General features: G+C 39.9%; 1 protein-coding gene across 2 annotated transcripts in view; it reads left to right on the top strand.

Annotated features, from left to right (window-relative positions):
* Positions 1–13,986, top strand: part of enox2 (ecto-NOX disulfide-thiol exchanger 2) — a 616,994-nt gene that overhangs the window by 317,722 nt on the left and 285,286 nt on the right. For both annotated transcript variants that reach the window (XM_062990318.1, XM_062990353.1), the window contains one exon: positions 5,341–5,487. In XM_062990318.1, the coding sequence (XP_062846388.1) occupies positions 5,341–5,487 (147 nt within the window). The remainder of the gene's footprint in view (positions 1–5,340; positions 5,488–13,986) is intronic.

Here is a 13,986-nt window from a genome sequence, read left to right as displayed (position 1 = left end):
TCCAGTTATATGCAGCCCAACAACTAAATGCTGCTTCACCATGTTTAGTTTGGACTCTGGGCTCTACTAGCTGACCTGAGTCCATGGATCTAAGAGATCTACTGGGTTTATATTCTCTGAACATTTCTGAGATGTATTCTGGGCCGAACCCATTCAGTGATTTATAGACCAGTAGCAGCACCTTAAATTCTATTCTGTAACTAACCGGAAGCCAGTGTAGAGATTTTAGAACTGGAGTGATGTGCTCAGTTCTCTTCGTCTTAGTTAAAACTCTAGCAGCAGCGTTCTGAATGAGCTGTAACTGTTTAATGTTCTTTTTGGGAAGTCCAGTTAAGAGACCATTACAATAGTCCACCCTACTGGAGATAAAAGCATGGATCAGCTTCTCTAGGTCTTGTTGGCACACTAGACCCTTGATTTTGGCTATATTTCTAAGATGGTAGAAGGCTGTTTTGGTGATGGTTTTAATATGGCTGGTGAATGTAAGATCTGAGTCTATTAGAACGCCAAGATTTCGGACTTGGTCTTTGGTTGTTAGAGCCCGGGAACTGAGGTGTTCAATGACACTAGACCTCTTTTCTTTGTTGCCAAACACGACAATCTCTGTTTTGTCCTTATTTAACTGTAAAAAATTCTGGCTCATCCATTTATTGATGTCCTCTAAACACTGACACAGTGAATCTATTGGGCTGTAATCATCTGGTGAGAGAGCCAGATATATCTGTGTGTCAAAGTGTTTAATAATAACAAAGGACACAAGACAGGTTGCACAAGACAAGACACACTAAAACATGACCTATGCTAAATGCTAATCTAAATGCTAACGCTAATCTAAGCACAAGAAACATAAACCTAAACGCTAAGCTAACACTTGTTAACAATGAACATGAACTACTACAGCAAGGACAAAAGAGAATCACTACACAAGACTTCTAACTAGAAACATTAATCAGACTACAAGACAAGATACCATGAACAAGATAACCATAATACTCATGAACATGAACAAGATAACCATAATACTCATGAGCATGAACAAGATAACCAAACAAAGTTGAGCAAGATAACCAAAGTCATGAGCTGGGAAAAACCAAAACAGTCTCGGCTGAAGGATCCACAGCTGCTCCTCATTTTAGGTAAAATGCTTAAGGTATTTAAGGGAGCAGCTGTGGATCTTTAGCTTCACTGACCAATCATGATGGGAAGGTGTAGACATAAACAAATGCCTCTTTAACCATGTGCTTCCAGAGACTGAGGTGTGGCACATACACAAACATGCACTCTGGGAGCACAGAGAGGCTGGATGTGTGACACTATGAGGTGGTCCTAGCAATCCTATGGCAATTCAGTTAGCAATCGCTTAGTCAAAATGTCCAAGATGTGGAAGTGTAAAGCAGCTAAAAACACGACTCGGGTAACTAAGTTTGGAAAACTCCCAACATATTCTGTGGGCACAGAGAGGGGGTGTGTCAAAACACAGATGAGTTTTCCTGTATTTGAGACAGAGCCTGGCACTTTCGCTGGATGTTCTAGGTTTACATTCAACCCTTAAGGTAGGCTGTGTTGTGTATTGTAGCATAAATTTATAAATGTTGTTTAATGACTGCCGTGAAATGTGGAACTTTTCTTTACAAATCTGTGAAAACTGTGACATTTAAAAACACAAGGTCCGTGAAATTAAGCACATTTTCCCTTAAATTTAGTCGGGCCCTACTTACAATTCATCAGCTAGTTTGGTCTTTGTTGCTTTATCTAATCTTTGTTCTCGAGGAGAGACAGGGGAGCAGTTTGTGGATATTGATTTCTGTCTGTAGTGCATATACACCTGCAGTCAGTTTACATAATAGAATTCTATTATAAAGACAGAGGGGTTAATAACTACCGGGAACCTTTGTGTGGATAATCCTCTCTTTGTGCTGGTTGAATGAAAAATATGCCTCTATTGAAAAAAGCTGCTTTATTGAAAGGGACTTAAAGGCTCATTCAGCTTCCGTGTTCTCTCTCTTTCACTCTGTAGTCACAGTCAAGGTTGACCTTGTGTTCACACGAGCAGCTTCTCTATGAGACAAATCGGCCATAAATTATTCAATATGGAGAATTGTCAATTTAGGGCGGCGCTAGACACCAGAAGCTCAGATTTGATCTTCGCTGGGTACTATATGTGTCAAGTTGATACACTAACATGATACACTGTATAAACCAAATGTGTGTGGACCTAAATAATCTGGTTTCTTTGACCTTTCTTATTAAAACATGCCACTAAGTGGATTTAGAATGCCTTTATTTGTCATTTATACGTACACCGATCAGCCATAACATTAAAACCACCCCCTTGTTTCTACACACACTGTCCATGTTATCAGCTTCACTTACCATATAGAAGCACTTTGTAGTTCTACAATTACTGACTGTAGTCCATCTGTTTCTCTGCATGCTTTGTTAGCCCCCTTTCATGCTGTTCTTCAATGGTCAGGACCACTACAGAGTAGGTATTATTTAGGTGAGGTGGTGGATCATTCTCAGTACTGCGTGACACTGACATGGTGGTGGTGTATTAGTGTGTGTTGAGCTAACCTATGACCACTGATGAAGGTCTAATAGATGATCAACTCAAACAGCAGCAATAGATGTGCGATCGTCTCTGACTTTACATCTACAGGGTGGACCAACTAGTTAGGAGTGTCTAATAGAGTGGACAGTGAGTGGACACAGTATTTAAAAACTCCAGCAGCACTGCTGTGCCTGATCCACTCATACCAGCACAACACACACTAACACACCACCACCATGACAGTGTCACTGCAGTGCTGAGAATGATCCACCACCTAAATAATACCTGCTTTGTAGTGGTCCTGTGGGGGTCCTGACCATTGAAGAACAGCATGAAAGGTGGCTAACAAAGCATGCAGAGAAACATGACCTACAGTCAGTAATTGTACAACTACAAAGTGCTTTTATATGGTAAGTTGAGCTGATAAAATGGACAGTGTGTATAGAAACAAGGAGGTGGTTTTAATGTTATGGCTGATCTGTGTATACAGGTGTACAGTACTTTATTCGCGTATCCCAGCTTGTTTGGAAGCTGGGGTCAATGCGCAGGGTCAGTCATTGTACGGCGCCCCTGGAGCAGACAAGGGTTAAGGGCTTTGCTCAAGAGCCCAACAGTGGCTGCATGGCAGATCCGGGATTCAAACTCTCAACCTTTTAGATGATAGGCCAAAGCTTTACCCACTAGGCTACCACTTGTAGCATACCATATGGATTGTGCACGAGTCTCCAATGTCCAGTTACAGATCTATGCCCAGTACACTGTGTATACCGCCATGTGCCCAGTGTGAGACAGTAAAGGTTCTGGGTACACCAGTTCCCAGACCAGATTGCAAGTGATTACTGAAAATGAATGAATGCAAAATGATAGTGATGGTCAGCAAAGGGGCTGTTGATTGGCAGAGATGCTACAGCTGGCAAGTAGAGATTCCTATCCACTATATAAGTTGTGGTCATTATTATAGAGAAACAGACTGACCATTTGAATGATTAAAATCACACCCCATGCTATGTAATGATTAAATGTATTAAATTCTGATGTTGTCCTAGATAGCCAGCTATCATTCCCAGCTCACATTGCTAACCTGATCTGCTCTGATAAAGGTCTGACACATATTCAGCCATTCCTCTCTATGGTAGCCACTTAGATTCTTCTTCAGTCTCTTATAATTTGACCCTGGACTGCTGCATCCTCTTTCTGGCAGGTTTTCCCATGATTCAAAATGCAGTCAGTTGGGTTTTCAATCAACCCAAGCGCTACCTCATCACCCCACTGCTGCGCCCTCTTTACTGGCTTCCTGTAGCTGCCCACAATCAATTTAAAACAATGATGGTCGCCTGCAAAGCCAAAAACGGAGGGGCATATGACCCACATTAAAGAACTATATATTTGTTCTAACAGGGTTTTAACAGATTCTAGACGTTCTTAGACTGTTCTCTACTTGTACTAGAGTAAAGAAATGTTTACTGAGGAAGCACTTATGTAAGTCGCAGTGGATTAGAGCATCTTCTAAATGCTGTAAATTGAAATCTCCATTATTATTTGCTATAGCATCATATCCAGAGATTTCTTCAAATGCTACAGCACCATACTTCAATATTTCAATTAACTTGCAAGATAGTCATCAAACTCTGATGGTTTTTACTCATTTACATCGTTTATTAGGAACATTCTGGCTGCATTCTAAACCAATTCCTATATTCTACATAGTGTGTAACTAAACCATTTGAAGTGCACTAATTAGTGCATGCTACTTAATACAGTGATTTATGACACATTCACTTTGCATGTTGTAACTGTGAGCAGCATTTTTGGGAGGCATTAGGGTGGCATTAATGATTAATTGTTCCAATCCAGTAGACCTAATCTTAGAATTTGTGCCAACATGTGACCAAATTTTGCTATAAGGGGCATATAAGGTTGTTTTATAGGTGACCTGTTTTCAGTTTAAGTCTTCACAGGATCATTTCTTAGACACAAACTGTGAACCATCTAAGGGGTGTCACATGGTGACTGCTTTGTAAATTCCTGCTCCAATGATGTGGGGGCGTAGTGGTCTAATGCTTTCGACTTCTCAACTTTCAATCTCGGCTGTGCTGTCGACTTGGCCAGACATTCAACAGGCACAGCTGAGTCTGAATGAAGGTCAAAAGGGTTCCTTATTGCATTATTAATGGAATAGTGTAGCTGGACTTACTCTTACTGAGACTCCACCTCTGACAGGCGATAAGAAGTAGCCTACGATTGCTAGTCTGTGGCTTTCCTTGGTTAAGGTGTGGTGGTGAATGCTGCAGAGGAGTTACGATCAGGAATTGGAAAAAAAGAGGAACAGCAGTTTATTATGCTAATTCACCATGGCTGAGAGTCTAGTTTATGTCTTAGGGATGTCACTAGCCTTCTCAGGTGCGCTACACATGCAGTTGTCTGCATCTGAAGGAGGGAAAGCCAAAAGGTATCACCTTTTTGCTACTGCAACAGTGACTACTACTGTCTGGTTCAAGGCTCGAGTACAAGCGGTAGAGGAACACTTGTGTATAGTATGTTTCTTCATATGTGTTGTTGTAGTAGTGGATACTACAGCCTTGTGAAAAGAAGAGTCCAGTGATAGTGCCCTTCTTGTCCAATGTCTAAGTTAATAACAACCTCCCCCCACCCCCACCCCATCCTTCAAACAGCATCTGTAATTGTTATACCACTTTACCACTCTGATTTATTGGTTGATTGACATAGTTCTATGTTGGACATAAATATTAGGGTGCATTAACAGTTCATGTCTTTTTTATTTGTTTTAGGACTAAACCCATTATCCTTTGACCCTGCAACCAACAACGAGCCACTGCAGTTTACCAGCTCCAATGTGCCTCTGGTGTCCGAGTGTCCTTTGGAGAACGGCACCGACACCGGAAGCAAAAAGAGGAAGAGGACGAATCTCCCACCAGGTAAACACAGCAGATTAACAATCTTCTTCAGCAGTTTTCTTCTTGTTAGTGGTAACCAGTGTGAGTAGTGAAAGGAACTGGAGGCTGGGGAGTTGCTGTGTGAATGGTATGCATTGTAAAAAAGGCTTGCTGACTAAAGCTAAGACAATCGGGAATTATAAGTTGTGATGGTGTGTGTGTGTGTGTGCGCGTGCTTGTTTTTTTGGTATCCAGTCTGGTAGCCAGCCTTGTTTTTCTAGCTGTCATAGCAGAAACCTTTCCAAAGTACATATGTAGCCAAAAGGTTTCTTGTTAGTATGGTTTCTGAGTGGTTTTCCTGACCTGTGTGTTCAGCCTGTACAAGTGTGACAGGGTGCAATGTGGATTTACTAAAGCTGTGACTGATTGCAGTAATTGTGCCTTGTTCAGTCTACTAATGAATAAAGATACAGAATTAAAAAGCTGCACTGACACCGGTAAGGAAAGTTAGTTTTAAATTTTATTTTTTCTCCAACCCGCCCGTCAATTAATCCTCTCACTAATGCTGGTCCCCCCTCCTGATTGGGGAGGACGAGGCTGCTCCACGCCCCCTCCGACACGTGCACAGCAATCGAACATCTTATCACCTACACTTGACAAGTGTAGTGCAGTACAGAGCTGTGTACGGAGAGCCACACCCTCTACCGCACTCCTTTCCCATCTCCGTGCAGGCGCCACCAACCAGCCAGCAGAGGTCGTAATCGCACTAGTCAGAGAGAAGGTCCCCATCCGGCTGAATCCCGCCCTTATCTGAACAACGATTGTTCATGTGGCCGCTCAGCCTCAGTCGGCAGGCAGAGCCAAGATTCTATACGATGTATTCGAGATCTCAGCTCTGGTGAACGTGTTTTTTACCGCTGCGCCACCTGAGCGGCTAGTTTTACATTTACTTTTACATTTGTGACATTTAGCAGACACTTTTATTAAATACGACTCACAGTTATGACTAAATGTATTTTAATTGAAGGTAAAACCCCTTGCACAGGGTCCAACCCTTTTGATTACTAGTTCAGTACCTTAACTGCTAAGCTACCACTGTCCCTAATAATCATAGTATCAGCAGGAAGCTATATTATTTAGACATATTGGGTCTGTTTGAAATCTAGTAAGCTTACTACATAGATGCATTTTACATAGTGTTATGTGCGCTCCAGAGAAGAAGGCTGTCCGAATTCTTGAATCCCTTAAAATGCTTCCTACTAAGGTGCCTTAATTAGAAGCGATAATCTGACTGAATAATGAGGGAGCGTCCGATGCTTCCTTAGCGGTGAAGGCAAACAAAATTACAAACAAATGCGGAGCAACTAACAGTTCTTTTTAAATGTAAATAAATTCTCATTGATTTTTTATTTGTATAAAGGTGCACACGTGGAATTCATTTGCAGATTCAGGCTTGTCAGTGACAATTTATCCGTTTTCAGAACACCGAGGGAGATGTTAGCTGGCATGCTACCAGGTTGTGTTGCATCAGCCCATTGGTTTAAATGGTCTAAAGCAAACTGTGTTAGCTTAGAAAGTGAAAACTGTGTCGCTGTAATCTCTGTCTGAGTAGTGCATCTAAACAATCTGCCTGATGAGTTCAATGTCTTATTAGAATCCTCTCTATGAGGCAGCTGCCTAAGTAGGCAGTAGGCAGCAAGGCAGCTCACTAGGCTTTCAAACAAACGCACTGTTCATTGAACTACCACTGCCCTTCACCACCCAGGTGCTAGTACAGAAAAGAGCCTTGATGTCTGTCTTCCTTGAGTCCTACATACAGAATAGTAGATGCTAAGCTAGTTCAAGACATAAGCTTTACGCTTTGATCAAAACAAACCTAAACAATCTTAAAAAATACAAACTCTGCATTGTGTCACATTTTGTTTATGCACTGGTAACATAGTTGCTGATCTGCAAATCACTTCTGGTCATCAGTGTATTTGTTCTTGTGTACCTCTCAGACCTGGTTTACCAGGCTTTTACTTCATGGCGCCTTGTGCTGATGAAAATGTTTAACCCTAAAGTAAAAAAAATAAAGCTACTGTGTAATTCGTTTATGGTGCTTTACTGTGGATGGGATCAAAGATTGGGGAGCTCTGCTCTATTAGTTTATTTATGTGCACTGTTTACTCGGTCAGATTGTATGTGTGCAATTACCGGATGTAATTTTCACTTGGGAAAAAAAGTGATTATGCTTTTGAAAGCTCTGTCTTATTCTGCACAGAAAAAAAGAATATTATGGGGAAAACAATGTTCAATATTTTTAGCAGGGAACAGTTTAACAGGATGTTGCCATAGTCGAATTATGTGATTTCATTAATAATAGCACTACAAGCAATTATTTTTTCAGCCTTAAAAACTACCAGCGTGCAAAGAAGTGATGAAATATGCTTAAGTCTAAAACTTTCTTGTTTACTTTGACCCAAAAAACCCTCAAATTTTAGTTTTATTGAGTTATAATAGAAATGAGATTAGGAGAAAAGTCAAAAATTAAAGAGAACTAAGATGTAAGAAACTGAATGTGTTATCTAATGAGGGACCTTTGGAGTGTAGAATTGATGTAATTTAATTCCAGGATCAGTTATTGCTAAGAAGCTGGGCAGCAGAGTTTTAAACCAATTTTGAACATTGAGGTTTTTGTTTGTTTGTTCAAGAGTTCAATAGAGGCTTAATTGTCATCTCAGCTCTGTACAAGTACATATTAAAACGAAACAACAATCCTCCAGGACCAGGGTGCAACATAGACAAAAAGTGCAAGATGATACAATATACACAGTGCAGATAAACTACAATAGAATAAATACAAAAAGACATGTTTTCACTGTTATTAGCTTAGCTTGCTAACTGGGATTTGAAAAGACTATGTTGATCACCAACTAACTCGATGCATAAAGCTTTGTGTTAACAAAACACATGAGTTTGTCCATCAAGTTCATTTTAGGATACTTTATTGTATTTATTTAGCTTGTAACACCAGAATCAATTGAAAAAGTAGGGTTTAATATTGCAAAAATGCTAAGTCAAGGCTAAATTGCTAATTGAACTACAATGGTGAACCATTTGTGGTTAAAGAGAGCAACAAACAGGAGGAGTTTAATCAAAAGTAACACAACAATTCAGATGAGTGAACGACAGGGAAATAAAATCGTCATCAGTACACATATTTTTGGACTCGTTTTGCCTCCCTCGAGTAGGTTCTGATGTGTGCCATAGATTTTGGATGACATTAGCGCTGAGATCATTCTGGCAATCCTTGTTTTCGGGTAGTAGAATTGGAACAAGCCGAACGGTAATACACTATATGCCCTAAAGTATGTAATCATCTGACTATGATCTTGTTGGACATCACATAACAAAACTGTGAACCCTTTTTCTCCAGTTTAGGGCTATAACAGCCTCCACTGTTTGCCTCAGGGGTAGCTAAGGCTATAAATGAGCGCGATTATGGCTCAAATGAAGTAAAACAATGCCAAGACATGCTGTTCATCCTGCCATTTTTTTATGCATGCCATTAGGGCCTAGATAATTCTGGCTAGAACAGTCTCTATTCTTCTAGTAACGCTTTGTACTACCTGTTGGTTGGCCCGTTCTGTACAAAGAGCATTTGTGGTGTTGAATCAAAAGGAATGGCTCACGAAGTGCATTCCAAGTTCTCTTATAAGGTCTTGATAGGGGTTGAGGTTCTGGTGCTGTTTGATGTTCTTGTCTTGTGCACAGGGTCATGATCATTCTGGAAAGGGCCTTTCCCAAATTAGTTAAAAGAAGTAAAAAAAACACCACTGGTTTTATTATAATGATTTTAGACAGCTGTTTTCAATGAGGGTGTGCATTTGGTCATATAGTTTATGTAGTTAAATAAAAAAATAATAATAATAACGGACCAATGACTGAGCCTTGAGGAACCTCACAGTAGTGGTAGTGGAAGCATGATCAGAGATCCTAATATGTAATGAGAGTTGTAAAGAGTTTGGTGTAGTTGTACGTATTTGGAGGTTGAGGAGACAATCCATCCCCTGCAGGTCATTGATGTGTGAGCATATGGAAGCTGTAGAGCAAACAGCAGGAGTGATAGGCACTTTTTATCCAGGCTGCTAGAGTTTGACCTAGACTTAGACCTAGAGTTGTGGCTTTTGTGCAGTGAACTGGCAAGAATCCCAGAGGCAGAGACTCGACTTTACTGGTCTACTGCTGCACTCCCCTGCAGAAAAGCTACCCATATAAAGCACACCTTGGGGATTTTGGCTCTCGTTAGAGCCGTTCTGCGAGACGTTAATTGGATGGAAAGAATTGGCCATGTTAACGAGCCTATCTGTTCCAGGTCGTCATCGTGTAAAGCTTTGCTCTGCTTAATTCTTTCACCTCCGCGGATGACGGGACATCCTCAGTTGATTTATTCTGACACCAAGAGCTTCGCACGTTCAAGCCCTTGTTGTGCCGATGCTTGGTGGTCCTGTTTGCCTCAGGGGTAGCTAAGGCTCAAAACGAGCGCGATTATGGCTCAAATGAAGTAAAACGATGCCAAGACATGCTTTTCATCCTGGCATTTTTTTTCCCTCCAAGCGTTCTTGCTACTGATAGAAATGGAAGTGAAATGAGCCATGCTGCTCTGGTCGCAGTCAGAACCCAAACGCACGGATCAAAGTCAGCTAGCGGGATCAAGGCCTGCCAGTGTTAATTTATTCTGCTCGGTTCACACAACTCATTTTCTTGCATGCACTAAGAGCCATGTGTAAATACTGAACTGAGAATCTACAAGTAGTGTGGATGTCGTGCAAATACAGGGTCCTGGGAACACAGCCTTGGAAGTTTGCCTCGGGTCGCTGTCTATAAGGGGTTTCCTGTGGGATTCCTCTGAGTCTGTTCTCATTGCACCTCCCGAAAACAGAAATAGTTATGGAAACCATGAAATTCCACTACATAGTTTAGGCAGTGCTCATCAAGTCGCCTTTTTACCATGGGGCATCATAAATTCCAGGTCAAAAACCCCTAATGAGCAAGCAAAGGGGTCACTCTCAGGAGCTCAGTGAATTCCAGCGTGGTACTGTGATAGGATGCCACCTGTGCAACAAGTCCAGTCATGAAATTTCTTTGCTACTAAATATTCCACAGTCAACCATCAGTGCTATTATAAAGAAGTGGAAGCGATTGGGAACGACAGCAACTCAGCTACGAAGTGATAGGCCATGTAAAATGACAGAGCGGGGTCAGCGGATGCTGAGGCGCATAGTGCACAGAGGTCGCCAACTTTCTGCAGACAATCAATCGCTACAGACCTCCAGACTTTACGTGGCCTTCAGATTAGCTCAAGAACAGTGTGTCGAGAGCTTCATGGAATGGGTTTCCATGGCTGAGCAGCTGCATCCAAGCCTTGCATCACCAAGTGCAATGCAAAGCGTCGGATGCAGTGGTGTAAAGCACGCCACCACTGTACTCTAGAGCAGTGGAGATGTGTTCTCTGGAGTGACGAATCAAGCTTCCGTCTGTCAATCCGATGGACTAGTCTGGGTTTGGCGGTTATAGCATAAATAAAAAGGTACCTCTTATAGACTGACCACTTATAACTCAAGGCAGTTGTAGGGCAGTTGTAGCTTAATGGTTAATTTACTGGACTAGTAACCAAAAGGTTGCTGGTTCAAGCCCCACCATTGCCAGGTTGCCACTGTTGGACCCTTGAGCAAGGCCCTTAACCCTCAGTTGCTTAGACAGTATACTGTCACAGTACTGTAAGTCACTTTGGATAAAAGTGTCTGCCTAAAATGTAAATGTTGCTTTGTAGCCGCTGTTTACAGGTTGGCTCTGTATCCTCTAAGATTCTGATCTTACTGAATATGAATAAATGTAAATAAATAAACTGTTTTTTGTAAATACGCATGCTTAACTGCCTGCATTTAGGAACTTATCAGACATGGTAAATTATATCTTTTCAAACGGTAGGCTTACTGTTTAGACAATGTTGACAGGTACATTAGCACAAATTAGTGGCTACAGCCTGATCTCTTACATAACACAAATGCAGGATTAGAAACTTTAGAATTCAGTATGGTAACAAATACATTTGGACTCCAGCCATTGTTTTTAATACAGACCTTTCAAATGAACCTTTTGTGCATTTAAATTTAGTTGGTTTTCATGGTTTATAAGTCTGTGTAATACTAGGTGTGTATTTAAGACTATACTTAAGAAATAGAACATGACAGGATGTGTGTTAATACAGGTACACTATATTGCCAAAAGTATTCGCTCGTCTGCCTTCACACGCATATAAACTTGAGTGACATCCCATTCTTAATCCATAGGGTTTAATATGATGTCGGCCCACTTTTTGCAGCTATAACAGCTTCAACTCTTCTGGGAAGGCTTTCCACAAGGTTTAGGAGTGTGTTTATGGGAATTTTTGACCATTCTTCCAGAAGCACATTTGTGAGGTCAGACACTGATGTTGGACGAGAAGGCCTGGCGCAGTCTCCACTCGAATTCATTTCAAAGGTGTTCTATCGGGTTGAGGTCAGGACTCAGGTTCTTCCACACCAAACTCACTCATCCATGTCTTTATGGACTTGGTGGCAAGATAGTAAAGTATATGCTAATCCACTACCACTGTGATTTGGGGATCCGAGGTTTGAATAGTAGCTGTTCTGTCGGCTGGTGGGGCATTTGCAGAACTTGATCGCTTGATGTCGGAGAGGAAGATGGCTGCACCAGACTAGCCATCGGGAGGTGCACTTTTTAGTTTTCAAACCCAGATACAAAAAGAGGGGCCACGTCAGGAAAGGCATACAATTTAAAAATGGCATGTGGATCTCCTGCGACGAGCCCTAAATACGGGATCAGCTGAAAGACATTATATAATAATAATAATAATAATAATAATAATACCTACTGCAAAGCAAATAAGTTTGTGTAAAAATAATAAAAGTAAATTTCTTTGTATGAAAAAAAATCTCTTTATTTTGTGCAATTTAAATGCACTCATTTGTAGTCTTCTGAATTTTTTCTTGGCATAGCGAGCCAATTTTTTCTTTTTTTTCTCCCAGCAAATAAATGTGATGCTGCACTCCATACTTGCCAGTGGGCACACAGCACTAGTTTATGATGCTGTGCTTGTTAAAACAATTATTATGGTGCAATGTTTTCATCTGAAGCAGTGCTATGATCCCACTGAAAAGCAGTTTTATCATTCCAAAAATGTCGGAGCCCTGATTAGATTGATTTGAATAATGAATATTGTTTCAAGAATCTCACAGACAGCAGGTTGCTTCATTTCCATTATAAATGGCTCAGAAATACAAAGCCTTTGACTGTCTAATATATGATGAATATTTCCTTGCTATTACAAAAAATATATGCAGTATTATTATTATTATTAAAATTACTCATCACACCTTATATTAGGGTATCTGGATGATATTATAATTATAATAATAATTATTATTATTATTGTTTTTTATTATTAAATTCACTTATCACTTATTATATTAGGGCTTTATTATTATTATTATAATTATTATTATTATTATTATTATTAAAATTACTCATCACGCCTTATATTAGGGTATCTGGATGATATTATAATTATAATTATTATAATTATTATTATTAAATTCACTTATCACTTATTATATTAGGGCTTTATTGTTATTATTATTATTATTATTAGTAGTACTATTATTATTATTATTACTACTATTATTATTATGATGAATAATAAATTCACTCAACACTTATATTATTATTATTATTAATAACAATAATAGTAATAATAATAATAATAAATTCGCTCAAAACTTAAATTAATTTGCTTAGTAACTAAGAATCAGCAATGTAGTCTTTCGTAACAGTACAGATTTGTTGCCCAATCTGTCATTTAACCCTGCTGTTATCCACCATGACTGTGCCTGATCAGTCCGCTCTCTAATGGTGGAAGAATGGGAGAAAAAGCAACAGCTAAGCAGCAACAATCCTCGGCATCTGGACTGTCAGTAGATTTAATGTCCTCTGGCAATGCAAATGCAAGGCGGTGTCGTTTAGCCTGTCTCTGAGGCGGAGAGTATACTAATTACCAGCCATGCAGATTTAAACTCGTTAAAGCATCGTAATGGATAGATACATCTCATTAGCCACGGTGCTTCATTAGCGAGGTTCCGCCCCTATGTGTTTCAGTGCTGGAGTGGGTGAACGTCCGAGGGTCGCCGTGTTGGCCGCTTATTGTGTTATTAAGCATGGAATCACCTTCACAGAAAACTAATGCTCCTCACACTCACATTATTATTATTATTATTATTATTATTATTATTATTTATTTTTTAGCAGTAGTAGTAGTAGTAGTAGTAGTACTGAAACCAGCACCGAAACACATAGCCAGGGGTGGAACCTCGCTAATGAAGCACCATGGCTAATGAGATGTATCTATCCATTATTATTATTATTATTATTATTATTATTATTATTATTAATTATTATTATTATTATTATTATTATTATTATTATTATTATTATTATTAT

Source organism: Trichomycterus rosablanca, chromosome 1, assembly GCF_030014385.1.
Source record: "Trichomycterus rosablanca isolate fTriRos1 chromosome 1, fTriRos1.hap1, whole genome shotgun sequence".
Classification (NCBI taxonomy): Eukaryota; Metazoa; Chordata; class Actinopteri; order Siluriformes; family Trichomycteridae; genus Trichomycterus; species Trichomycterus rosablanca.
The sequence above is the reverse complement of the archived record's forward strand: the minus strand, read 5'-3'. Positions and strand labels throughout refer to the sequence as shown.